The 27,284-nt window shown below is 42.0% G+C and overlaps 2 protein-coding genes across 2 annotated transcripts; one reads left to right on the plus strand and one right to left on the minus strand.

The window, feature by feature from the left end:
* Window positions 1-1,065: 1,065 nt before the first annotated feature.
* On the minus strand, window positions 1,066-12,960 carry macir (macrophage immunometabolism regulator). Its single transcript, XM_008291594.1, has 2 exons — window positions 12,874-12,960; window positions 1,066-3,388 (listed from the first exon to the last, which is right to left on the minus strand). The coding sequence occupies exon 2, from the start codon at window positions 3,379-3,381 to the stop codon at window positions 2,728-2,730; it is 654 nt and encodes a 217-aa protein (XP_008289816.1). The 5' UTR covers window positions 3,382-3,388; window positions 12,874-12,960; the 3' UTR covers window positions 1,066-2,727.
* A 6,391-nt stretch (window positions 12,961-19,351) lies between these two features.
* On the plus strand, window positions 19,352-27,022 carry reep5 (receptor accessory protein 5). Its single transcript, XM_008291595.1, has 5 exons — window positions 19,352-19,536; window positions 19,757-19,850; window positions 23,921-24,059; window positions 24,965-25,133; window positions 26,709-27,022. The coding sequence occupies exons 1-5, from the start codon at window positions 19,419-19,421 to the stop codon at window positions 26,756-26,758; spliced, it is 570 nt and encodes a 189-aa protein (XP_008289817.1). The 5' UTR covers window positions 19,352-19,418; the 3' UTR covers window positions 26,759-27,022.
* Window positions 27,023-27,284: the final 262 nt, after the last annotated feature.

The raw sequence follows: 27,284 nt of genomic DNA on the forward strand, positions 1-27,284 counted from the left end.
TGTTTAGGGCCTCAAAAACGCGTGTCTTTGGCACGAATAATAATAATAATCCGAGCAGTTCCAATAGGGTCTTCGCACCCTTTTGGGTGCTCGGACCCTAATAAATAATAAATAATAATAATAATGATAATAATAATCACAACGGTTACAATAGGGACCTTGCACTGGTGTGCTCGGACCCTAATGACTTAGTGTAAGTCTGGCACTTGATGCTGGTGAAGCTCACACCAGGATTATCATCTGCACACTGCAGTAGAGCAAAGGGGACTGAACAGATAAGCCAGTGGGTGTGGAGATGGTTTGTGTGTCTTTGTTCTGGCTGGTTGAAGAGCAGTATCCACACCCCGCCTGCTTGTCGTCTTGGCTGATTGGCCTGGAGCTCCAGTCCTGCAGTCCGAACCTCGTTCCTCCTGCCGACGACCATCTTGGCTGGACCACGCTGTTCTCCCCTTCGAACAAACTGCTGTGATCCCCTCACCAGGGTATAAGCTTGCAGCTAATGTCAGTCCAGGTGCCTGTGATGTGGTGTAAGCAGCTCGCCTCTGTTGCCTTTGTGTCTTATGTAAATGCTGTAACAGCTTTGTGTCTGTGAGTTAGTAGTTATTTGTCATCTTGTGTTTTCTGTAGCCACTTAAAAATGGTTATTCGTTGCTCTGAGCCGTCGGTATTGTTCGGAGGCTCTTGTTTGTGTCTAGAAACTGGGTCAGGCTTAGTTAATTCTTTACACCTGCACCCATCTTTTCATTACATTTTGTCAGCTACACTAGGAGAAGTGATGTTGCTTCCATGTCTTACAGTTTGGTTGTCAGCTGTTTCCTCTGCAGTACTGCCATGTTACTGCAATAATTTGTCTCCTCCAAACATATTTCTGGTTTGTGTTATGTCACTGAGCAATAATTACTTTAATAGAATCAAAAACAAGTATGTACTAGTTTTCTTTTTGTGAAATTACACTAAAAACTAAAATGAGCAAGTACAGGCTCTCTTAAAGACAGCTTACAGTCTACATTGTTTTAAAAAAGGGGGAAAAAAAGAAAAAAAAAGAAAAAATACTAATTACTGTAATAGTGTTAATAATGTGATTTATTCAAAAAGCTGTGCAGGAACAGACTGGCCAAGTAAATAGGGCTCCCCTGGATTTAAAGTCAACCACAAGGTATTTAAGAAACATGAATTCCTGCAAAAGAATGTGCATGAAGGTTCTTCTTAAATAATAATAAACAATAATTTGAGTTTCATGTTTTCTCATCAATGATGCTATTACGTTCCCTGAAACTTTAGCTTTTCTCTGTGATATTGTTTAAGTATCGATTTATTTAGGCAGATATCACATCGAGGTCAAAATTTTGGTGTGATGACAACAATAGCAGGGATGGATTTAGGACTTTCCACATCTTCTCCTGACTTGTAAACGGGGCAATAGTGTTAATTACATGAATTCAAGTGAATTGTCATTCTCTGAACATGCTTAAGCTACATCTTTAAGAGCCAAGTTTTTAAACTTGTCAACATGTCCATGTAGTGTCTTTATAAGCCAGAAGACATGTCATGAGTGAAATAAGCAGTCACTGCTATTACCTTTCCTTCCAATCACAGCAGCCGTGGGCTGGGCTAGCAGGGGATGCGGCTTCAGTGGTCACTAAAAATAGCGATGAGTGGAATGTCAGGGATGAGCACTGTCATTAAAATAAGGAATCCACAAAAATCAACTAGCAGGGCTGACTTACTCCACAATCAAAAACCTCTGCAACACTTGAAACTTTCAGTGTGGTACTTTGCTGCTTGGGGGTTGTTGTTGTTGTTGTTTCCCGTCGCAAAGAAAACCGTAACACAGACAGTGCAAGGGAAGGACAAAGTTGCCTGAAACAAGCAGCCAATGGCACTGTTCATGTCTGGAATTAAGTCATCCCAGCTGATTGTAGGCAGACTACAAAGTAGTACATTAACAACTTCCACAGTGTCTGCAGCTGTCTGTGTGCACATCTGCAATGATGTGTAATCAAGGTTTAAGGAGTAGGCTTTGTTATCTCACTTCAGCACTAGTATGGACAAAAGGAATGCTTACAGCAACCAGTACCGTTTAAATGTACAGATGACATGTGAGTATAGTATTATGATAGATGTTAAGAGAGGCAACTTTACATTTACTTTCAACAAACAGCTTCAATGAAGTATCACCTCTTATGGGAAATAAGAGGTTTAAAAGCATTTAAATACTAACTGACAGAAATTAAACAATATAATATATATATAAATTAGCAACATAGGTAAGCATCGTCTTGTTATTTTGTCAGTTATATGCAGTTCCATACCCTTTGAAAAGAAATATCACAAAACGTCACAACAACAACTCCCCACAGTAAAATAGTAAATCTATTACTGGACTGATACCAATGGTGCATTTTAAAGCTGATACAGTATGTGATATGTGCTTTTGTCAGCTGTCAGCTGATATATCAGTGCGTATCTGACCTGAGGAAACATACAACACTGTCAATATGTTCACCAGTTATTGCTAAGTTTATATAATTCACATTTTTAACCTCAACAACCTCACAACATATGTGTACAGTACAAGGTAAACCCCTAAAGTAATAATATAACAAGATTATAAGATGGTCTTCTTAAAGGACTGTTATAATCCGAGTCATAAGAAACCAAGCTGGAAATAGCACCTAAATCCCCAAGAGGGTGAAAGACGACTAAAAAAAGCCTTCCACTGTGCTTTTATGTCTTGTTTCTGGTAAACACACGCTCCCCTCGCAAGGTGAGGTGTTGTAGTTGGTACTGTAACACTTCAGTGTCTGACGACTCTTTGATACTTATTTTGTCCAGATTAAGGTAGTCAAGAGACTTTGACTGGGCCCCTTTTCCTTTAAGCAGACAAAGGGGTAGTGGGGTATGCAGACCCCGCCCAGGCTCAGCATGTGCCAGGGACCTGAGGAAGGTGTCACTGGAGCTGGGCATACGTTTTCGTCTCCGCCCACTGGCAGCAGGAATGTCGTAGGGCTGGTAGTAGAGACCTCTGGCTTTGAAGATTCGTGAAGACCGGTGGATGCCCAAGTCCACAGATTTGGGGACAGTGCTCTGAATCGAGGTGGACACGGCCTCTGATGTTGAGCTCTTCGCTGGAGGTCCTTCTGACCACTTGTGGGCCAGTTTTAGCAGCTCCTCACCAGTAGTGAAACCAACCAAATAGTTTGAGTCCATGTGTAGGATCTGGTATCCTGCCACAGTGCCTCTGATTGGGGAACATGGGGTGCTGGCACAGCGAGGTCTCTCTCCTTCTGGTTTCAATGTGGCTTTGATTTCAGCTGCAGGAAGAATGGAGACCTGTGCCCTGGAAACTCCACTGATATCCATTTCCATCCTTACAGACATATCCTGACTGATGAAAGGTGGAGAAAAGACAGAATCTGAGTTAGACTTGTAACTGAGAGCAGAACAATTATACTAAACACAAACAATGAGGGGCCATGCTCACGAAAATGCCTAAGACCCATGCCGGGAATTTCAGTGGATACAGTGAGTTTACTGTGGACTGCAACATGAGCTCTGCTTTGTATTTATTTAAACTTTGGAAAATGAAGTACATCAAATTTTCTCTTTGCTTTGTATCATGGATGTACATAAACGATGACTGAATAAATGTAATACTCAAGAAATCTTTTTTTTTTTTAAAACACACAAAAAAGTGGTGTTTTTAGGCAGCATCTAAATTGTCTTTCAATTCAAGCCCCAATACCTGCATACAATGAAATACACTGTGTACTGAAAATAAAACCTTCCTTTGTAACCCCAGTTCACTCATTTTAATCCCATCAGTTTCTACAATGATCATGAGCATAAATTTTCCACTAAAGTCTTGCTCACAAAAGTACATCAGATTATCATTTAATATATGACAAGGCATGAAAATGTTTTACTCAAACAGATACATGTATTTGTTCATGGTTGATGCTGATGAGTCATACAATGCGTTTCATGTGATCACGCACAGAGTCTGAAGCAGAAGGCCTGAGTTAACAAAGAAAGTTAATAACCTCCTTCATGATACCCGTTCTTCCTGACTGGGGCTTTAGTTTTTATCTCTATACCTACCTGATGGTACGATTATGTTCTGCGGCTGTTCTGCTGCCAGTGGAACTGGAGCTTTACACAAAGTAAATGGAATAATGAATGAGGAGGATTACCTCCACATTCTTCAGGAAAACCAAAAAACCTCAGTCAGAAGGTTGGGTCTTGGACACCGATTAGTGTTTCAGCAAGACAACGACCACAAACACACATCAAAATTGAAAGACCAAGATGGCACATGGAGGCATACAGGAGTTGTCTTATGTCTTCCATTTGGGATACAGAATGATAACCAAGAAATGGCAGACCTTCCAGAATAGGGTGATACTTAGTGACTGACTTATTTATTCAAATCAAATCAAATCAGGTTTATTGTCATAGTGCTGTACATACACAGTAGTACAGGCAAGATGAGAGAGAGTTTCTTCAGGATTATTCAACCAGCAAGTTTTGCAGAAAGCATTTCTGGGATAAGACACTAAACAACTTCTTCCGTGCCCTGTGTGACTTCAGACCAGCTTCAAGAAGTCGGTTTCTAACTGTCCTTGCCGAACAAGTCACATTTCACCAGCCTCAATGTAGGTGAGGCCAGCAGACTCAACAAACCAGTGAGGAAGGCCTGCTCTGTGGTGGGGCTTGAACTGAACAGTCTGCAGTCAGTGGCTGAGAGGAGGGTGAAGGACAAAATCAAAGCCATCCTGGATAACCCCTCTCACCCTCTCCAAGATGAGCTGTGGCAGATGGGCAGCTCTTTCAGCCAGCGCATCATCCCACCAAGATGCAGAACTGAGCACGTCAAAATGGCACCGCGGATGCCTGCCTCTGCATTTCTCTGTGTTTCGTTACCTTACCCGGAGCCCTTTCACCAGGGAAGCACTGCTAAACTTCAGAGAAACAACACCAGTGGATTTATTAAAAGTTGGAGAAAAGGTAAACACGGTTTACGCACTGTGCTTCCATGGATATTTATCTCCAACGTTAGTACACTGTGCAACACACTGGACTGAACATCAGCAGCTAGTACCCAAGAACAGAGAATTTTCTTCAGCTCCTGATTAATGCTTCACAGAAACGTGGCTGTGTGGATCGATACCAGACTGCGCTACACCTGGCAGGCTTCCAACTCTTCAGAGCAGATGACCACTCAGAACTTTCTGGGGAAAGTAGGGACGGAGGAATCAGTTTTTGTACCAACAGTGGCTGATGTAATGATGTGACAGTGATTCAGAGATACTTCTCTCCAAATCCAGAATTTTTAAATTTAATTTTACTTTATTTTTAAAACAACTTCAAACCTTTCTAATCCCCACATGAGGTTGCCCTATTCATACTGGGTGGCGTTTACATTCCACTGCAGGCCAACGTGCAGGAGGCACAGTGTGTGACCAGAAACTGTGTATTGAGCGGACACACCCCGATACCTCAGTTATTGTCCACAGTGACTTTAACAAAAGGTAATCTCTCTCATGAACTCCCTAAATACAGACAGTTTGTTTAATGGTCTACCAGAGAAGAGAACATTCTGGATCACTGCTACACTACAGGGAGCAGGCCCTACCACCTGTCCCCCACGCTGCACTGGGTAACTCTGACCAAGTCATGGTTCATCTGATTCCCACATACAGGCAGAAAGTTTAATTCTCTAAGCCTGTTGTGAGAACATCAAAGCAGTGGACCAGTGAGGCTGTGGAGGAAGGCATGTTTGGACTGGACTGACTGGGATGTATATAGGACTGCTACCACCTACCAGGATGGACACACAGAAGCTGTGACGCCCTACATCTGCTCCTGTGAGCACTGATGTGTACCATCATGCCAGTTATAACAATAACAGACCCTGGATCACAGCTAAACTCAAACAGTTTAGGTTGTAGAAGAAGGGGGCATTTTGAAGTTGACACAGAGGTGGGTTTAAGGAACGGAAGAACAGGTATAACAAGACAGTGAGAGAGGTTACACAATCATACCCTAAGAAGCTTCAACACCATTTCTCAACCAACAACTCTCCCTCTGTCTGAAGGAGGCTCAGACAGATCACCAACTATAAACCAAAAGCCCCCACCAATTAACAATGGGTGCCTGGCCAATGGCCTAAAAAAGTCCTGCTGTAGCTCTGAAAGACAATGGGACAGGCCTGAACCCACCCCCAGCAACCTCAGCCACCAGCTCCAGCCCAGCAGCTCCTCCTCCCACCTCATCAGGAGCCTGGGCAACGACACAACTACACACCCCAGGTTCACAGGGCTCCATACTGTGACAAAAATGGTCACATATGCAACCTTTTTTTTTCGAGAATGTGCGAAGTTTCAAATGGTTGCATTCGTACAAGTGAATGATGATATGCTCTAACCAGCGCCAGTCGCTAATACGTTTGCCAGAATGGTGGAAAGTTGGACTTTTATTTCTTCTGTGGCCTTGTCAGACTGTCCCCTCCTGATTAGCTGTTGGGCATCTTAACGATAAAGCAGTCTGTAGATGAACGTTTTAAAAACAAAACTGAGGAAATAGGGGGCGACCAGTGGAGAGGGAGAGGTCCCAACTCAGACACATCTGATGATCAGAGTGCAGGTGCAGGGATGCCGTCTAAACTGGTGAAGGAAAAAATGCAATACATTCAGTTACAATAACTAGCACAGTAGTGGGGCTGCAAAATTAAATGAATATGAATCACAATATTGATTTTAGCCTCCCACCATTACATGAACACGATTCACTGTGGTATTCACATTTAAAAATATACTGCTCAAGTAGAAAACTGTGCATGAGGATGAAATCATTTGGTTTCATCTTGGAAAACTCTGATATTTGAACATACAAGTCATTTTTGCTCACACACCTTTATGAGGACACTGCAACCACCTAGAAGCATCTACTACAGGTGAGGTTTTTAGGGAACATTGAGAAATGTAGTGTCTTTTGATAAGCAGAAGTTCAGCAAGTGAAGTGTTTTTCTTTGCCACGGCAAACTGAGAAAGCTGGTCAGACACCCCCCACCAGTGAAAAAGTGTGAAGCCCTGTATCATCTCCTCAACCAGAAAGGTGATCGGCTGTAAATTCCCGACCCCCCCAGGACTTGTACACCTCCAGGACCCTTTAGCGTGCTGGGAAGATTGTTGAAAACCCCTCCTACCCTGGACACAAACTGTTCGAGCCCCTCCACTCTGGCAGGAGGTTGCAGTCCATCAGGACCACAACTTCACACCACAGGAACAACATTTTTTCCAACAGCAGTGGGCCTCTTCAACACAGCCAGAGACCCCCAGTGACACCGCCGCTATAGTAGGGCCGGGTGATATAGCCACAAATATTTATCACGATATGAATGAGAAAATTTGCGATAACAATGTAACGGACGATATAACTGACGCTAGACAAAATACTTCAGAACTGCACAACTTTATTGTTGCAAATAACAAAAAGAACAATTTATTTTCCACAAAAGTGAATTAGAGTTGCTTTGCAACATAAAACTTCAATGTGCAAAATAAACAAGTCAAATAATACAATTGCACGAACCCTTGAGTAAACCTAAAAATAACATGTGGATGAATAATGCTATTGGGCATGGAGGTAGATGGTTGTCTACATTTATTCAAGTTTTAAGATTCTTTGTCAGAAACACCAACATGTTCACAGTTGTGGGCTTAAGGGATGACCTTTGACAAGTTACTACGTTTCCACCTGTGCTGAACAACCTTTCAGATGCAGAGCTGGAATGCAGAGATGTTTTCTGGCTAATCTGCTGATGTGGGGAAAGTTTACTGTGTGAACTGTCTAACACATCAGTGTCTGCTGGTGGACTATTCACATAGCTGCTCAAGTCAGATAATAACCCTTCTGCAGTTACATCCATTTTGTCCCTAACTGATCCCTCCAAAAAGCTTCCGAGGCTCTTCTTTGACTTTTTAGCAGCTCCCTGACTTATCTTGGTCTCCTGAGGACGGAGGAGGGGTCTCTGAATCTCCTGGCCCTGTGCTACCCTGGTCTGACACAAGATGCTCCAGTTCACTAATAGCTTGGACTTTGATGGCTTCACTCTCACTGAGATATTCTGCACGAAAACGTCGATCAAGGAGAGAAGCCATATTAACAAGGCTCTGTGTTACTGTCTGTGTAGTTTTTGTTCATGTAGTCAAGTTTTGCTGTTTTGATGTCAGCTGAGTGTCACTCTGTTTTACTTTTAACAGGTCATTGTTGAAAACCTAAAGAACAGGCTTAAAACATCAAATGGTCACATATTCTTCAGCAGAAATGCTTCTGTGAACTCTAGAAGCCAACTCAACACAGTACTGACTGAGTCAAGCACCTCTATCTCTTGCCATGTCAACATGAGGTGGCTTGTTGTTCTATCAGCAGCTAAAACCTGTGCTACAGCCTTTTCTTGTTCAGAGAGTCACTGGATCATTCTTCGCCTTGAACCCCAACCAGTGCAACATTCAGTTGTGAGTTTGTGTTCTGGTAGGCCCGGTTCTTTTTGGGCAGCCTGGAGAGCTCGCTGGCGCTTCCAGCTGTGGCCAAAAGCAGTGACAATCTTCTTGCCCACTCCTACTGCGCTTTCAATCCTCTAGTCCTTCATGCTTCTTTCTTTAAGACACAAATGAAAAAAAGCAACAGTTTATTATTTACAGCAAATATTAATACAGTTTTGAATGTGACACATTTAATTAACATATATATTATAATGCAGAATGAAGCACAATACATATTAATTGATAATATGTATATATATTAACTAAAACAATTAAACATAAATAAGAATAACCAAACAGAGGCTACAAAAGGACTAAATCACAACTGACCACATCCAGCCTCAGGATTGCAGTTAATTTTAACAAAAATTAAACAAAAATGCAAAACAGTAAAGGCTACCATGATTTCAAATAATGTAAGAAATGCTACATCTAACATTATGATTAACTTACCTATTGCAATGTGGAGGTGATGTTTGAAGCATGAAAGCCTGGTCCAGTTGTTAAGCGCAATGGTTTTCACAACATTCGCCCCGCTGTCTGTCGTCACACATATTTGTTTTTCCTTCGGAAGATTCCATGAGTTGAGGAATTCTTTTAAGCCCTTGGCTATACTGTCTCCAGTATCGTCTTCGAGGAAAAAACTTGTTTCAAGGCACTTATTTTGTAACTTCTTTTTCCACGTCGCGTATCGTGAGGCTCATATACAGGTCCGATGTGAGGCTTGACCACATGTCCGTGGTGGATGCAAAAAACGTCACTGATGACAGTACGTTTGACCCATCAGTACAGACTTCTTCATATAATGCCAGCAAGGCAACTTTCAAGAAGTACTTCTTGGGGGGCAGCCTGTAGCAGGGATCAAATGTTTTGAGCATCTTTGTAAGCCCTTCTCTTTCGACACTCTGAATGGGCATCATATCTGTGGCCAAACAACGTGTCACTGCATTAGTTCGGTCCCCCCAGCGTTTGCTACTTTTTTCCTCGGTGTGCTGCTATTTAAAGCTATGCTAATTGTTTGCCGAGTCAGTGTCTCACCACCACGTCAGCTGAAGCAGACGCCTCCTCACATGCATTTACAGCCTTGTTGTACTCCAACAAGTGCTTTTGCTTCAAATGGTGAAACAAGTTTGTCGTGTTTCCTCCCTTCGCCACAATGGTCCACCTGCATGTTTTGCAAAAAATGGTGCTCTACCGTGTATCTGACGGGCGACAACCAAACCAGTTCCACACCACGGAGGTTGCATCTTTTTGCATACCAATTCTAGTTCATCTATGTTGGTCGCTGCACTGTATTCACCCTCCTCCTCAGTCGCTGACATGCCTGACATGCTATGCATTAGACCATATGAAAACTGTGCATGCACGTTTCACTCAAATTTTATCGCAATATTTCAATTTCATATCATCCCCTAACATTACACCTTTATTACTGTGCATGGTATGATATGGCCCAGCCCGACTCTATAGACACTGCCTCTATGCACTAGATGAACATACAGCTTAAAATAGGACTGTTATTATCCTTTTGCACATTTCATGTAGTTTACATTACATACTGCGTAACCATGCACATTCTAAGACGATAAATTTGTACATTCCTTCACAATGGAAGTATTTCTGTTACTTTTTGTGATTCATGATCCCTTGATTACTAAAAGTGTAAAGAACTGGTTTCAAAAAGGAACAACATTAGCTATAGGGTGGCACAGTTAATGAAATATTAATCACAGTCTTTGTTTTAGAAGGGAATGAACAGGAGTACAGGGAGGTCATCAAGGACTTTGTCAACTGGTGTAAGGTGATCCATCTCCACTTAAACACCAGCAAGACAAAGGACTGGTGATAGACTTATGCAGCAAATCGCCCTAGATTATAACAATAAACACCCAGGGACTGAACATTGAGATGGTGGGAGAATACAAGTACCTGAGTGTTCACCTCAACAATAAACTGGACTGGTCTCACAACACTATGGTCCTGCACAAGAAAGCCCAGAGTAGTCTCCAATCTGCTGAGAAGACTGAGGTGCTCTGCAGTGGGCATGACACTGTCAGAGACCTTCTTTTCTATGCAGTTGTCTGCTGCAGACGTGGGAACACCGACAGGGACAGAAGGAGACTCAACAAACTGATCATGAGGGTCAGTTCTGTACTGGACTGTCCTTTGGACTCCTGTGTAGTAATGCTGCTCAGTAGAGGAGTGATGCTCCCTATGCAGTAGTAATGTGGGCTGACACAACTGCAAAATGGTGTCACAGTCAGCAGACTTAGAAAAAACTGAAAATGTGCTGAGTCATGACAGAATTTGCCAAAAGACCTCCCAGCTGAGGGCAGAGACAACGACAATGTTGACACCTTTAATTTCAGTCCTAGTATAGTATTTCTAAAGAAAGGGGAGGGAAATCCTGGGTACAGGAGAAACCCCAAAGACAATAGACACAGTGGTCCGAGAGAAGACTGGATAGGTCAGTCCTGAAACTAACTCATGGTTTGAGCTGTCAGTTGCTGCCTTTTGACAAACTAAACCTTTTTGAACTAGACTCTGACGGTCTTGAATATTAATTTGAAGACTTTTCTGCTCATTTTCCTTGGCTGTTTTGAGTCAGCCTTGGTAGAATGTTCCAGTTCACTCCATCGAAGAACTGACTGACAGGAGGATGTTAGACAAACTGACATCCATCATGGACAACACCTCTCACCCCCTGCATGACACTGTGGCGACCATAACAGCTCCTTCAGCAACAGGCTGTTACACCCAAAAAGAAGGAACGCCTTCTGCAGTTTAACATGTCCAAGAAGTGTAACTTCTACTCGTGTGCAACTACATATTGCAAACCTGTGCTCCTTATAGACTGCAAAGTGCAATACCATCATGCAACACAAGTTGTCTTCATAACTCTTTTATGTGCAATAATATAACACCGTTTTCTCAGGTACAACAGTCTTCATCATGTTGTATTTCTATATCTCTTCCAGTGCAACAACACATTTAAATACTACTGTACTTTTGTATTTAATGTTTTTCTTCTTCCATGCCTCATAGCTGCTGTAATGACATGTATTTCCCCAGGGAGAGATCAATAAGGTTTCCCAAATAGCAAAGTCAAAAGCAGCACTGTTTATTTAAAGCTGAAAATGAGATGATTGTTAAAATTAGAACTTAGCGTAAGCACAATATTGATCAAAATAATGATGATCATTCTGGCCAAAATCATGCAGCTGTAGTCAGGAATTATTTTAGCAACAGAAAGATGAATGCTGCCCAAAAATAAATTGTTTTGCAATTGTCGCCACAATGTAATGGAACATGACGAACTTCTCTGAATATTTAAATCAGTATGATGAGTGCAACGCCAGACACGAATGCCATCCAAAGAAAAGCACTGCTTTGGATGCCTTTATTTTTATATGCAGATGCACTTTCCTACAAAACCACCTCAATCATATGAGAGCGACTGATTGTTCCCCAAATGATTATTCAAGTCATCTGGTGTATTTCTGTTACATCACACTACACACTGCTAAAAAAACTAAATCCTGTCAAGTCAGGTTGCTGGTTTTAATATCCTGCAGCTCTAATTTGGAGCATAAATGCTTTAAAAACGACTTTATTTTCTCACACATGTCAAATGAATGAATAAGTTAATGGTTTAATTCATTCAACTAGTTTCCGGGGGCCTGCAGAATATAATGAATGTCAGAGGGGTCACTGGGGGGCAACAGCAAGTGAATGCGGCCACAGAGGGAGGAGGAGGCTCCAGTAAATCACATCCTACAGCCATCATGTGCTGCTGTCAGGATGACGGTACCACACATGGAGGGTGTGGATTCAAGCGCATTTATAACAATATCGTGGAAATACTAAACATATTCCACTGCTCAGTATTTCGGAGGGATGAGATGATTGAAGCATAAAACGAGCAGCACACCCGGATGGGAGCGGCTGGAAGCGCTGCAGTATGTGTGGACGCCATCCGGAGCAACAAAAGCCTCCCGGTGTCATCACGGCTACAGCAACACAACCCCACACACCACAGCACACAACGAATAGACTGATGCAGCCTTCATGTCGGAGCTGTACGAAGGTGGTCTGACAGTAGAAAAGATGGCTGTTGGATGAGAGAGAAGGCCGGTGAACGAACCCATCACCGCTCTCTGGAGCTCCCATTTCAACGCGACGTAACCATCATTTTACATACAAACGCATCGCGAGCGCATCCTTTTACGAGAAGCTCGCGCGTCGATGCTAAATCTTAAATTCATTTTTCCTGGTTTGCCACACGATGACAAAACTGATTTATATAAATAGGTGTTTAAACACAAACCTGTTCGACTGCGGAGAACCCAAATTCCACCTTCCCGTCCGTCTGGGTGCTCACTGCCCTCCACTAGCTCTCATCTGTCGTCTTCTTCTTCTTCTTCCTCCTCTTCCTCCTCTTCTTCTTCTCTGTGCTCAGAGTGTTTCAGGTGCTTTACTGCCACCTACTTTACTGGACTGCTCCCTATTTCCATGAGTGTATATCAGTATATTGTGTGTTTCATTAAACCAGTTTCTTTCAAGGCTTTACATTTTCCTTTAACAAGGCTTCATATTTTTCATCCTAAATGCAAAATAAATTCTTAGGATTCAATATTTCCAGTCCACATTGCTGTGGTTCTATGTGTTTTATACTTCTGGCATCGACAGATAAAAAAAAAAAAATACTTTCTTCATCTAAGTCAAGTCAATTTGTTTTGTATAGTGTAGTTAACAACATATGTCATCACACAGTGCTTTACATGGTGAGGTACAGACTTTACAAATTTAAACAGAGAACCCAACAATTCAAAGCTGCCTTTGGACTCCCTCTGAGCAAGCGGTTGGCAATGCTGGGAAGGAACAGTGAGGCCAGCAGCTGCAGATCAGAGCCGTGATCCAGAGATGTCTGCAGAGAGAACAAGCACAGGACCTTTGGTGTAATGGTGGTTGTAACTGTGTGGAAGGAAGAGAGGAGAGGAGCTCAGTACATCATTGGAATGCCCTGGTACTCTAAAGCTATATAGCAGAATAACTAAGGGACAGTTCAGGTGATCCTGAGCTAACTATAAGCTTTATCAAAGAGGAAATTTTTAAATCCAACCTTAATAGTAGAGGGTGTCTGCCTCCTGAACCCAAACTGGGAGCTGATTCCATAACAGAGGAGCTGATAACTGACGGCTCTACCTCCCATTGTACTGCTGGAAATGACAAGTAGACCTGCAGTCTGAGAGCAAAGGGCTCTGTTAGGATAGTATGGCACAATAAGGTTTTTAAGATAAAATGGAGTTTGATCATTGAAAGTTTTATATGTTAAAAGCAGGATTTTAAATTCTATCCTGGCTAAACCACGGTCACATATGCAGCTGGCTGTTTTCCTATAAAGTGCATTGTTTTACTTAAACCTGTGTGTCATAACATTAGCCTTCATATTATCGCTTGTTCTCTGGAATTTCTTTTTTGATCTATTTTATAGAGGTTTTAAAATACACAAAGACATGTTTAGTATACTAACTTAGGAAGACATTCAAGGTCTATAAACTGGTTATGTAACATATGACCTTCTGACAAAGGTCACAGTCTCACTGACAGTCTTAATCACAAATTTTAAACCCATGATAACTTGGAAAATAATCAAGATAAACAGTTTATTACAATCAGACAGGAACTCATATTGGTGATATGCCATTTGACCTCGGATGAAAGGTTAAGGTCAACCTCATCTCCATAGCCAAAACACACTCTAGTTCATCTCAACAAAAGCTCTGTTCCTCTAGTGAAGAGCCAGCATGCGAACACAAGGACAGTGAGGAACTGTCAGAGGAGGCTTGTATGACACTTGAGGGATGTTTCAGGATCACGGGCTGGCAGGCACTCTGGGAGCCGCATGGAGAGGACATGATGGGCTCACAGAGTGCTTCACAGACTACATTAAAGTCTGTGTTGATGCTATTGTTCCAGCGGAGACTGTACATTTTTACTCAAATAACAAGCTGTGGTTAACTAAGGACATAAAAACCCTCAACAACAATAAGAAGGCTGTCGGAGCTGGCAGTAGGGAGGAGGTGAGAACAATACAGGGGCACTGAAGGTGGAAGAGGGTAAGGAAAGATACAGGCAGTGGAAACTCCAGCAGAACATGAGAGATCTGGAGAGGAATATTCCAGTTGTGGAATGCATTGAGAACAAAATAACAAAAATGATCAACGTAAATCAAAATTATTGAGGTCTGGATTTATAATCATACTCAAAATAAAAGTGGAAAATCACATTACAGGCTGATCCAACTTCAGTGGAAATTCCTCAAGACAAGTCAAAATGAGGCTCAGTAGTGTGTGTGGCCTCCATGTGCCTGTATGACCTCCCTACAATGCCTGGGCATGCTCCTGATGAGGTGGTGGATGTTCTCCTGAGGGATCTCCTCCTAGACCTGGATGAAAGCATCAGTCAACCCCTGGACAGTCTGTGGTGTGTTGGTGGATGGAACGAGACATGATGTCCCAGATGTACTCAATTGGATTCAGGTCTGGGGAACGGGCAGGCCAGTCCATAGCATCAATGCCTTCATCATGCAGGAACTGCTGACACACTTCAGCCACATGAGGCCTAGCATTGTCATGCATCAGAAGGAACCCAGGGCCCACTGCTCCAGCATCTGGTCTCACAATGGGTCTGAGGATTTTATCCCAGTACCTAATGGCAGTCTGGGTATCTTTGGCTAGCTGTGCGGCCCTCCAAAGAAATCCCTCCGCACACCATTACTGACCCACCGCCAAACCGGTCAGGCAGGAGGATGTTGTCGGCAGCAGAACGTTCTCCACGGCATCTCCAGACTCTGTCACGTCCATCACATGTGCTCAGTGTGAACCTGCTCTCATCCGTGAAGAGCACAGGGCACCAATGGCGAAGCTGCCAATCTTGGTGTTCTCTGGCAAATGTTAATTGCCCTGCACGGTGTTGGGCTGTAAGCACAAGCCCCACTGGTGGACGTCGGGCCACCAGTGGGGCCAGTGGGGCCCCCCACATCTCCTAGTGTACTGGCCTGTCTCCTGGTATCTCATCCATGCTCTGGACGCTGTGCTGAGAGACTCAACAGACCTCCTTGCCACAACTCTGATGTGCCATCCTGGATGAGCTGCACTGCCTGAGCAACTTCTGTGGGTTGTAGACACCACATCATGCTTCCTCTAGGGCTGAGAGCACTGACAAAATGCAAAAGTGACCAAACATCAGCCAGAAAGGATGAGAACAGAGACATGGTCTGTGGTCACCACCTGCAGAACCACTCCTTTATAGGGGTTGTCTTGCTAGTTGCCTCCCATTTCCACCTGTTGTCTGTTCCATTTGCACAACAGCAGGTGAAACTGAATCACAATTCCTACCTGGACAGGTTGATTTTGCAGAAGTGTGACTGACTTGGAGTTACATTGTGTTGTTTAGGTGTTCCCTTCATTATTTTTTTTTTTTTTTAGCAGTGTACTTACATTTTAAGAAGTTGTTTTTTTTTTTTTTTAATGTACATTTTACACACTTTTTAAATGTGTATTTTCTTTTGTAGGACTTGCTTTTCTACTTATATATATAGCAATGTTTGTATTTCTGACTTTGAATAGGAGCAACTGTAATGCAAGGAATTTCCCCTCAGGGATCAGTAAGATGTTTCTATTCTGATGCGTTTGTTGACAGATGTCAGAGAACACGTGCAAACACAGGAGCAGGCAGACAGGCAGGTGGAGTTTACAAATGGGATTTCTTTGGCAAGAGAATCAAACTGAAACTAGAAAAGAGGAAACTAAGCTGAAACCGAAAGGGCAAAACTAGACTTCATTCAAAAAAGTACAAAAACCTGGGAAAAACTCTAAAGTAACACACAGAGTGGGATTTAAAGAAAACTAATATGAATGAATATATTAACAAAACAGGAATACTCACAGGATGAAAAACTAAATTTGAGGGGCAGGCAGGCTGGGGGAAGGCAGGCAGGAAACAGATCAGGGACCAGCATCAGGACACAGAATACAGACATTAATGTTTTAAAGTTTGCTTCATTGTGACGGTCTCTGAAGGGGCTGAGGGAGACTTGGGGAGACAATTCTAGGAGGGAACCTTGATGACAGGCCACAGTGAGTCATGCACAATCCAGGTTACTTCCAGGTAGGTTGGCTCGTTTAGTGGCAGAAGCACTGGGAACTTTGAGGAGCATGAGGCTTGACTAACTGTACATGGCTGAGGACGCTGATATTAGAGGTCTGGAGCTACAGGTGCTTTCCCTGGTATTTGACTTCAGTGGAAGTCGAGGTGGGGTTGGCTGGTGACGTGAAGTTAGAAACTGAGGCTCAGGAGATAGCAGGATTAAGCCAGCAAAACAGGTAAACAGAGAATCACAAACACGGAGCAGAACTTGCTTTGCCATGGGGATGCAAAACAAGAATGTACTGGTGAGAATGGAGAGTTGAATTTGGGTTTGTATTCTGCAGGTGGCTGATTGGCTGATGAATGTGTGTCTGATACACAAGCACAAATGCGCACACAAACACACACACACACACACACACACCTCAAGACCAAACACCAGGGAGTGGGGAGCATAGGAAAGAAAAGGGAGCAAAAGAGAAGATATCAACAGGACCACAACATTTTATCAACAATATAAGGGCTCAAAAATCCATCTCTAAACTTCTGAAGTGGTCCTAATAAACTTACATACATACATACATACATACATACCAAATACATGATCACAATCATGATGAACCTAGTAGATTCTTCTGACCTTCTCTTTAACTCAAAGAGCTATCTATCACTTATACCTCATCTACAGTCACATGCAATGTATCACAGTAGTTTAATTCATTCCTGGGTTCAATCTCGGCCTGGGGTCTTTCTGTGTGGAGTTTGCATGTTCTTACTGGGTTCTCACAGTCCAAAGACATGCTGAGGTTAATTGTGGATTCTAAATTGTCTGTAGGTGGGAATGTGAGTGTGCTTGATTGTCTGTGTACCCTGCCTTCGCCCTAAGTCAGCTGGGAGTCAAGCCCCCCCAGTGACCCTACAGAGGATGAAGCAGTGTATAGAAAAAGGATGGAACGACAATGTGTTTCAGTCCCTCTCTGCTGTTACAATTCCTTTTGTCCATTGTGGATGATGTGACATGGATGTCAAACCCCTCACATGAAAGCTGCACAGCATTAATCCAATCCAATATGTCAGAGTAAGGAGCCAACACAGCAAATCATGTCAAAGATGAAACACAATGAGAATATTATGAATTCTTACAGGGAAGAAAAAAAAATAGCAAAGCCTGAACACATAAATTATTAAATGGATATAATGAAACAACCCCAGAAGTAGTCTGTCCTCATTGCCTTTCTTTGAAATGTCAGAGATGTAGCTGTGTGTAAATCTGGATACACACTGCAAGATGTCTAACTGCATGTTATGCCAGCAGTTGTGTACGTAATGCCATCAAAACAAGGAAGGGTGTGGCTGTAACGGTTAGAATTTTGCCCTTACTTTAACCTCTCAGGTGCCATCACTCTAAGGAGCGCAGTCAGTTCTTTAGCAGATGTGGCAGTTTCCAAACTGACTTTTAACTATGAGCTCAACAACCCGTCACCTAAACCTTGTTGATGGGTAGAGCACTTTGCCCTCGTGCAGTCTGTCAGAATTGGACGTCTGTCAGACTAAAGCCAGGGGGAAATGCCACATCGTCTTCATGATGTTGAGCATTGCTGCATCAAGCTAGACATAGTTACGGTAGCTGAGACACGTTTACATCCGTTTCCCTTCACAATAAACATGCATGTAACATATTGTCTATCCCATAATGGAAAAACAACCCTCGTGGTGTGAAACTACTGAAGATACACATTTGATCCATGTCGGTAAATTATACAAAATAAAAGTCATGTCAGGGTGTAAATTTTGGGATGTGGGGGTGACTGGAAGAGCAAGAGTCAAAACTAAAGAGAAGGCTTGATCACAGTGCAAGAGTCAGGACACTTTGTGTTTGGATTTACACGATGATGTTCGTTTAAAACCAATTATAAAGCGACAAAATAAAGACAGTGCAGTGAAAATGGAAACTGGATGGATATGTGGCTCCCACAGATCTCAGATTTGAACATCCTGGAGTCAGTGTGGAGGTACATGACTAGACAGAAGGAGCTCCGACACACTGAGTCATCAGTACAATGGTGGAAAGCTCTTCAAGCTGCTGAACAACCTGCCTGTCAAATAGCTCCAAAAACTGTGAGCAGGTGTACCGAGGAGACCTGGTGCTGTGTTAAAGGCAAAGCGTCGTCACACTCGACCTGATTCAGTCTTTTCTCTTTGCTGCTCTTTGAATGAACTTAACTAAAAATAACAATAATAATTTTAAAAAACATGTTGGTATTTTTGAAAGCATCCTCCAGTGTCTAAGACGTCTGTACAAAAATACACCACACATTTGGAAATGCAGTCTTGTAGAAACAAACATCCGCTCTTGGTTCCTAAACGATTTCCTAGTTTGCACGATTTTTTTCACGATTTCCCTACAACTTTACGATGACTATCTGCAGTGTTTAGAAATCATATATAAAATTATCTGAATTTGCCACACAGCTCAAAGTGGAGGTTGAAGCTGGGCTAGTATTACCGAAATTACTAGTTGTCTACATTTGTTTTTTTGTGCAATAAATAACTGACTATTGCTCCAATGCATGACTCTAATTAAACCCAGTGCTTTTATTTCGAAGCTTCCGGTCGGAGGCCGGCAGTCCGTTTGCTGTGTAACTTGCCTGCAGGGCTGGCGCAGTTTGATTCACAGCGATTTCGTAATTCCGCAGCATCGCTAAAGAAGGAAGTGAAGCCATGGCGCTGGGGCTCAAAGAAAGATTCGAAAAGTTTCTCCAGGAAAAGAATCTTATGACAGATGTTCTGGCAAAGGTCGAGGCAAAAACTGGAGTAAACAGAACATACATCGCTCTGGGTGAGTGTTGATGGGCACCGGGATGGAGGAGCGGCGGAGGACGGCCTCACAGCCCCGCTGCCTCCGCCTGGAGCCTGGAGCTAACAAAAGAAATTAATGTTTCTCTCATATGTAATCAATTGTAGTTGAAGCCATTTATAGGAACGCCAGTGTTATAAAAATGCCCACTTTAAGATATTTGCGGGAAAAGGCGTGACGGAGGTGCTGTGGTTTGTTGCAGCTGTCATCGGAGTCATCGCCGTTTACTTGGTGATCGGATACGGAGCCTCCCTGCTGTGTAACCTCATCGGCTTTCTGTATCCAGCCTACATCTCGTAAGTTGCGTGACACGGCAGCACACACACTGAATGGAGTCTCATTATGACTAATAAGCGCTTAAGAATAGAGGGAGGTATTTTCCCACTGAAAAAAAGACAAAAAGATAATTAACTTCCTGCTTTTTTAAAAAAAAAAATTATTTTAAATTTTAATTTTTTTTAACCTTAAACACTAAACAAAAATAGAAACGCAACACTTTTGTTTTTGCTCCCTTTTTTTTTTTTTTTTTTTTTTTTTTAATTGAGACTTTTTCTATGTACACAAAAGGCCTATTTTTCTCAAATATTGTTCACAGATTTGTCTAATTCCGTGTTGGTGAGCACTTCCCCTTTGCCCGGACAGTCCACCCCCATCACAGGTGTGGCATATTAAGATGCTGATTAGCCTATAGGACAGCTTGTTCCACTTCCTGCCAGTATCCAGCCAATGAAGAGGAGTGGACCAGCAAGCCACAGGCCACAATCAAAAACCTGATTCATTCTATGCAAAGGAGATGTGTTGCACTGCGTGAGACAAATGGTGGTTATACCAGGTACTGGCTGGTTTTCTAAAACTTCACATTGTTCAGCGGCCTTTTATTGTGGCCAGCCTAAGCCACACCTGTGCAATGATCATGCTGTCTAATCAGCATCTTGATACGCCACGCCTGTGAGGTGGATGGATTATCTCGGCAAAGGAGAAGCGCTCAATAACACAGATTTAGACAAACTTGTGAACAATATTTGAGAGAAACAGGCCTTTTGTGTACATAGATAATGTCTAAGATATTTGAGTTCAGCTCATGAAAAATGGGAGCAAAAATGAAAGTGTTGCATTTGTACTTTTTTATTCAGTGTACATATACCAGGATTTAGATATAGCTAGAATGTGGTGTCACATCCTAAAATAATCAGCTTGTCCTCAAGTATGGACAATATTAGACTTCTAAATGGCTGTGAAACATGTTTCCATATTCTGGAAAACAGCCTAAAAGATTTTCTGTTTTTCTGTTCCTGTTCAATTTTTTTTTTTTAAGGAAGGTGAAATGTTACAAAGGAAAACAAAACCAGTTCAACCACCAGTATAAAATAACCATAAAATTTCAAAACAATTAATTAGTCCTGGTAAAACACACTAGATCATGCAAAAAATAACTAATTATATACATTTTAATTTATACAGCCCCAGCTTACAACACAAGTCATCTCAGAGCAATTTATATAGTAAGGTGAAGACCTCAAATAATTTCCTTTTGAGCAAACTCATTGATGACACATCGCCCATATGGCATAAAAGATAATCGTGTCATGAAAAGCCAAAGCTGAAGGGCCTTGACTGCAAAACTTTAGCCGTGTTAGTTGCTGTCGGGCTGCTCGTAACCTCATGTAAGAGACTAGTGGACTTTCCCTGTGATATACTTGTGATCCTTTTTCTGTAGATTACGGTGTCTGATAACAGAACAAGTCTTGAAAGAGTTGCGCAAAAAACATTTTAATTAGCCTGTTATTTAAAGTTACGAAACCATAATCAGGGTGTAGCTGGCTTATAATAGCACAGTGACTGGTGCTCCTTTTAGTCACATGTCGGCCTGCTGATGTTCTCCTCTGTCACTTTGGCTCTGGTTTTCTTCGTGGATGCCTCTTTGTTTCATGACCACGATGACCAGGATCATCCTCAGATACTCAGATTTTGATATTAACACTGAACATTTGATGTCTTTACTTAATGTCGCAATCAAATTCTTGTTTTGGGAAGTTGAAATTAAAGTTGTTAATGCACCCTTTGTTGTCAGCACAATTTAGAAAAGTTATGCTCAGAACTGTTTGATAGTCAGTAAATATATTGACTACAGCCTTCCATTTTAAGTTTAATGTTCACATCATTAAAGGCTCAGAGGTAAGCCCACAACTGCTGGGTTTAATGTATAAGGCGCCCAGGCTCGCCTTGATATCCGTCCATCATCTATACGGCGCTTAATCCTCATTAGGGTGGCGGGGGGGCTGGAGCCTATCCCAGCCGACTCAAGTTGAAGGCAGGATGTATACTCATTGTAGACACTGGAGTTTGCGTTGCTGAACTGAATGGGGTAAACTGAGAGGTGTTTCCAACATTTAGTCCACTCTCATCAGTAGATGCTCTGACTGATGGAAGAGAAAGCTGTTATAAAATCATTCTTGAGTAGCGGACAGAACATGTTATGTGGGTGTATGATAAGTTAAAACTGAGATAAATGTGAATAAAGTCATGAGATGTACGCTCAATAGTGAATGTAATATAACTATGTAGATGTATGCACTTGGAGGTGTATGAACATCTCAGATTGATGGATCCCAGTGATGAACTGAAATCTGACAGACAAACTTGAGTCAAACTGGAATGAGGTCAGTGATATCAGTAGCTAAGATAGCTGGTGGAGGGTCGATCCAAACAGCTCAGCATTTTAATGGGCTCAGTCCTTTCAGTCTCATTACTGCCAGCTTTGCAAATACGCCTTGCAGGTTTTTTTTTGCCAGCACATTCTCTCATGGCTGCACTGCTGTGAAAGTAGAGGTCACAGTATTAGTCCACTGTTCAGATGTTTCAGCCTGACTTGATAACCAGTATCTCCCTGACAGCCCCAACTTTCTAGGTCGCTAAATGGAGACTTGAGATGATCAGACTTGAGATTATAGTTGAGTTGTTTGTGCTGGTGGACAGACTAATAAACTGGCCAAAAAAAAAAGGCATGGAAGCATGTGACTGTGACTGAGCTTTTATACTGAGAATCCGTCCTCTGGGAAGGCATGATACAGACTGATGTTAGGAATAAGCTTCTCGAGATCACCAATTACTGCTTACACATGACCTTTTTGTCCCACTTCATTCTATTGCACACATCCTTTAAATACTTCAAACTAAGCAGTCCTGGTAAAAGAAGATGCAGACAAGATGATGATCTCAGCAGTGGACGGTGGTCGTTTTTGTGTTGTTGTTTGAGTACACATTTGCATTGTGCATCGTCCACTTGTGGCAGAGAGGGCAGGAGGACTTAACAGCAATGAGATACAGACCAAAGAGCTTTTAAAAAGTTCCTCTATAAGATTTTATTCAAACTGTACTATATGGAAGAATACAGCGAGCCCTGAAACAGATTGAATCACATTGCGTGGGCAGCAGAGGCGCCACCCATGGTATGACAACTTGACCCACAGCCACTATTTACAGAAGGTTTCCAGATAAGTTCAGCCATTTTTTAAAGGTTACAAGTTGATGTTTCAGTCTATGTAAACAAAACAACTTGTGGTGTTAAGTATGTCTAAGTAGTGAGTTTGGTTTTCAGTGCCCTAAAGTATCAACATTTTTAATGTAAGGGCTCTCATTGTAAACATGACTATACGTATTTTGATGTCACATCAGCATGTTTGGTACCATATGAAACTAGACTGTCTCAACTTTCTAGGAAAGTGTTATACTTTATGCATCCAAGAGTACACGAGGGTCCTCATGAATTACATAAATTTCGTCAGCTCCCCAAGTCCTTGAAAGTTTGTGTGGACCTCTCTGCACATGTCCCCGTGCAGCCCAAGCTTTGTGTCAGCAACAACACTACAAGGGTCGTATTTTAAATCTGTTGGTGCCAGGAAGTACATGATGAACAGACTGACATTAACGGTGTTATCGTCTCTGCCAGTCCAGAACTTCTATATGTGAAATGTGTTTGGGTTGCTGTCTTCCCACCTTTAGGAATGTATTCTCACAATGTAATAAACTGTTACTACACTGGAACAGGTGTGGTCATTGACATACATAAGTGGGCAGTTTTTTAAGCCAAAAGACATAAAATATTCATGTTCACATTATTTCAGGTTATGGGACAACATTTTAGTGTTTTTAAAAGAGTATGCAAATTCTCTGAGTTTTTCATTCGTATATGAAAATGTAACAGAAAATATCCTTGTGTTTTCAAATACTGTTTCTTTGAGTTTCTGCAAAGGCATTTCAAATGTCCTGTAAACATTTCAGTGCCTTCACCTGAAAAATAGGAGGCTCTGACAGACTGCTTTGCATTTTTACCTCATGAGTACATGTTGTTCCTCTTGCTTTCCAGGATTAAGGCCATTGAGAGTGCCACCAAAGACGATGATACTAAATGGCTGACCTACTGGGTGGTGTATGGAGTCTTCAGTGTGGCAGAGTTTTTTGCAGACATTTTCCTGTCCTGGTTCCCATTCTACTATATTGGAAAGGTAATCCAACTGGATTCTGTGCTTGTTTGTGTTTTACTTGTGCAGGCAAACGAGGTGTGGTGGCTCAACAAGCTGGGATATGCACAAAGAAAATTTCCACTTGCGGGATCAGTACATTACATCGACTAAAAAATGTGTTGAAGCATTGATGTATATCAGTGAACAAACACACTCACATGTGCACCCCAACCACATCTCGGTATCTGTGACCGAGCACATTGTGTTTCCTCTTAGCAGAGCAAACGCCTGCTTCACTAATACAGAATATCTGAGTGCTGAGAACTCTGTTCGTAGGTTTACCATGTAGTGTGTACACAGCCTTTGTTTGTTTAATGGACTATATATAATGCACTATATGTGATAGTCTATACATCCATGGTTAACTAACAAGCAGGGCGAAGGAGACACAGTGTGAACAAAGTTGCCTGAAAGTTGCTGCTGTGGAATTGTGTCCTCTCATGAACTTCTGCCATACAGTATAAAAACTAGATTCTGATGTGGTAAACATTAACAATGTGTAGCCACTGTCTCTGAAGGCCCACAGCCACACGGTTGTCTGTATTATAAAGTCAAGCACAGACAAAAAATGTTTATATGTACTTAATAACCATATAAATTTGTAGTCAATAATTTGTGCTAATGAATTAATAGAACTTAACATTTATTATATATCACTGACACTTTACATATTTTAGAAATGTCAAACATAACACAGTGTTGCTTCACGGGAAAAAAAGAAAGTATATCCAGTAGAAAAATTAAAAAGTTGACAACAATGGCTAGCTGGCAATTTAGAACAACTAGTTAGTAAAATGAGAATAGCTTCATCAGGACAGTTGGTAATGTCACTGTGATGTCTGTACCCTTTTCCGGTTTGATAAGAAAACACTTGTCTTCTTCCACAGTGTGCCTTCTTGGTGTGGTGCATGGCTCCGACTCCTTCTAATGGATCAATCCAGATTTATACCCGCCTCATTCGACCATTTTTCCTCAAGAATGAAGCCAGAATTGATGATGCAGTGAAGAACATCAAAGACAAGGCATCAGAAGCTGCTGACAAGTTCAAAGATGAGGGTGAGTAAATTAGTAGTGTTTACTGTCAACAGAGCCTCACCAGTCACTCTCTCTCTCTCTCTCTCTCTGTCTCTCTCTCTCTCTGAACTCAGGGAAAGATGAGAAAGAAAATTCATAAAGACATACAAAAAGATAACAATGATGCTAAGACATAATTATGCAACAATGGACATTGTTGGTATAGGTCTCCTGTGGATGTTGTTCCTGCTGCCGCAAGGAATTGCAGGATAGCATCATCTCCTGTCCTTTCTTAGAAGTAGGAAACACTTTCTGGCAGCATTCCACCTCTCCTGATCCAAAACCAGCAGGGGATCAGCTGACAGCACTGCACTCTTCAACCAATGGTTCAAGACAAACAGTCGCAGATCAGCTAATACGACCACAAAGTCCACCTTTGATCTAAGGCGATCTGGTACCAAGTACAGTTATGAGGCAACTTATGCTCGTATACGATGCTTGTTATGTCCAGTCCCTGCATTGTGCAGAAGTCCAACAACAGAGCACCATTCTTTCCGGTCGCCCTCCAGTGGTCTCCATTATTGACCCTTGACCAATGACGTCACCTACAGACTCCAGGACGACTTGATACTCTGGGCTGCTGTTTGGTACACAAGCATACACAACAGTCAAAGCCTTCCTATCAGCAGCCATAGTCACATAGAGAAGACCCACTCGTTCTCAGGGGTTAACTCCAACAAAGCAGCGCTTAGCTCATTTTTATTTTTTCATGCTGTGCCCAGCAAGCCCCATGGATCAAAGCTTAGCCGCCACACACTTACCAGCAAGCTCCCCTCCCAGGTCAGGCTCCGGCTGGGGGCTCCCATTTCTGTATTCTGGGCAAAGTGCTGCAGCTCCTTTTTAGGTGATTCATTGGAGTCTGTAAATCGCTCTTAGTCCTGCTCCTCCCCAGGACTACTTTGCCTTGGATACTCTACCAGGTGCCATCGCACTCGATAACATGGCGTCCAGGATACACAAAAAGTTCCTCCATCGCATTAAGGTGCTAATTCTTGTGAGGAATAATTTAATAGCATCTCAAAACCAGTAAAAAATCTTACATTTTCACCTTAACTCCAAGGAGAACAAGGCATTTGTTTAAAATATTTGACATTGAAATGGACGTTTCCTGTTTGTATTTATTACGATGTCTCACTATTTACTGATGTCCTCTGGTTGTTGTTAAAGCAAACTGGACACTTCCTTCCAGGTTTGCCTGTTGTCTGTGGTAGTAAATCCTCATTGTTAAACCCATCAGTACAACAGTCATGCCATAATCACCACTCTGCTGAAAACACTTTTCTGCACTTTGCTTTTATTCACTTCATTGCGTCCAGTCACTTTTACTTGACGCTTTTAATTACTTTGTTTTAAATTAGGCTTATGTTGGAAGAAAAACCTCAACATTTACTGTGTAGATCTAAAATGACTTTAATTTTACTCAGTGTTGCCCTCTTTTCCTGCCAGGTTTATAAGGTCAACCATCTGAAGGAAATGCTGAGTTTCCTTGACGTTGGCTTCGGCCTAAAGAAAACAGTCACATTCTAGATAATAAACATGTCATGTTGTTGTCCACAGCCAAGAGAGCTACAGCCAACATCATGTTCGAGGAGAAGAAGAGCTCTTAAAGATGAGGCCTGTCGACATCGTCAGCTCTGGGTCCGAAACCTCTACGGAAGAAATGTTGCCTTGAAAATGTTTTTTTTTTGTCCTGTCCAGTACCTTTGTCCTCATCCCAGCTGTATTAGATGTTACACAGGCATCACATGCATCAATTAAAACCATTTCACATGTCAGTTTACTGATCTGACTTTGCCTTCTGGAGGGCTTTCAAATAACTGTATGCTAGCCTTGATGTGCTTTATGAACCAAATTAAAACAAATTTCCGGAAGTTCTCTCATTTTGATTCTTTCTCCCTAGTGTGTGTTTAAACATAACAGAGAGGGGAAGGTGGAGGTGGTAGTGGGCTGTGTGTGTGTGTGTGTGTGTGTGTGTGTGTGTGATGGATGAAGTGACAGGATGCATAGATAAGAAAAAAATTTGCCTTTCCAATAAATTAAGACACTTTCCTTGATTTTATTCAACTGTAGAAACCAAGCAAAATACAAAAGTAAGAAAAGAATAAAATGTCAAAAGGGAAAGAAAAAGTAAAA

This window comes from Stegastes partitus, unplaced genomic scaffold (genome assembly GCF_000690725.1).
Source record: "Stegastes partitus isolate 25-593 unplaced genomic scaffold, Stegastes_partitus-1.0.2 Scaffold751, whole genome shotgun sequence".
Classification (NCBI taxonomy): domain Eukaryota; kingdom Metazoa; phylum Chordata; class Actinopteri; family Pomacentridae; genus Stegastes; species Stegastes partitus.

Bases quoted from the DNA above. Each gene is read 5' to 3' on its own strand.
- macir (XM_008291594.1), bottom strand. From the start codon at position 3,381: ATGTCTGTAAGGATGGAAATGGATATCAGTGGAGTTTCCAGGGCACAG.
- reep5 (XM_008291595.1), top strand. From the start codon at position 19,419: ATGGCGCTGGGGCTCAAAGAAAGATTCGAAAAGTTTCTCCAGGAAAAG. The intron at 19,537-19,756 runs GTGAGTGTTGAT...GGTTTGTTGCAG, and splicing joins CAGAACATACATCGCTCTGG to CTGTCATCGGAGTCATCGCC. The intron at 19,851-23,920 runs GTAAGTTGCGTG...CTTGCTTTCCAG, and splicing joins CTGTATCCAGCCTACATCTC to GATTAAGGCCATTGAGAGTG.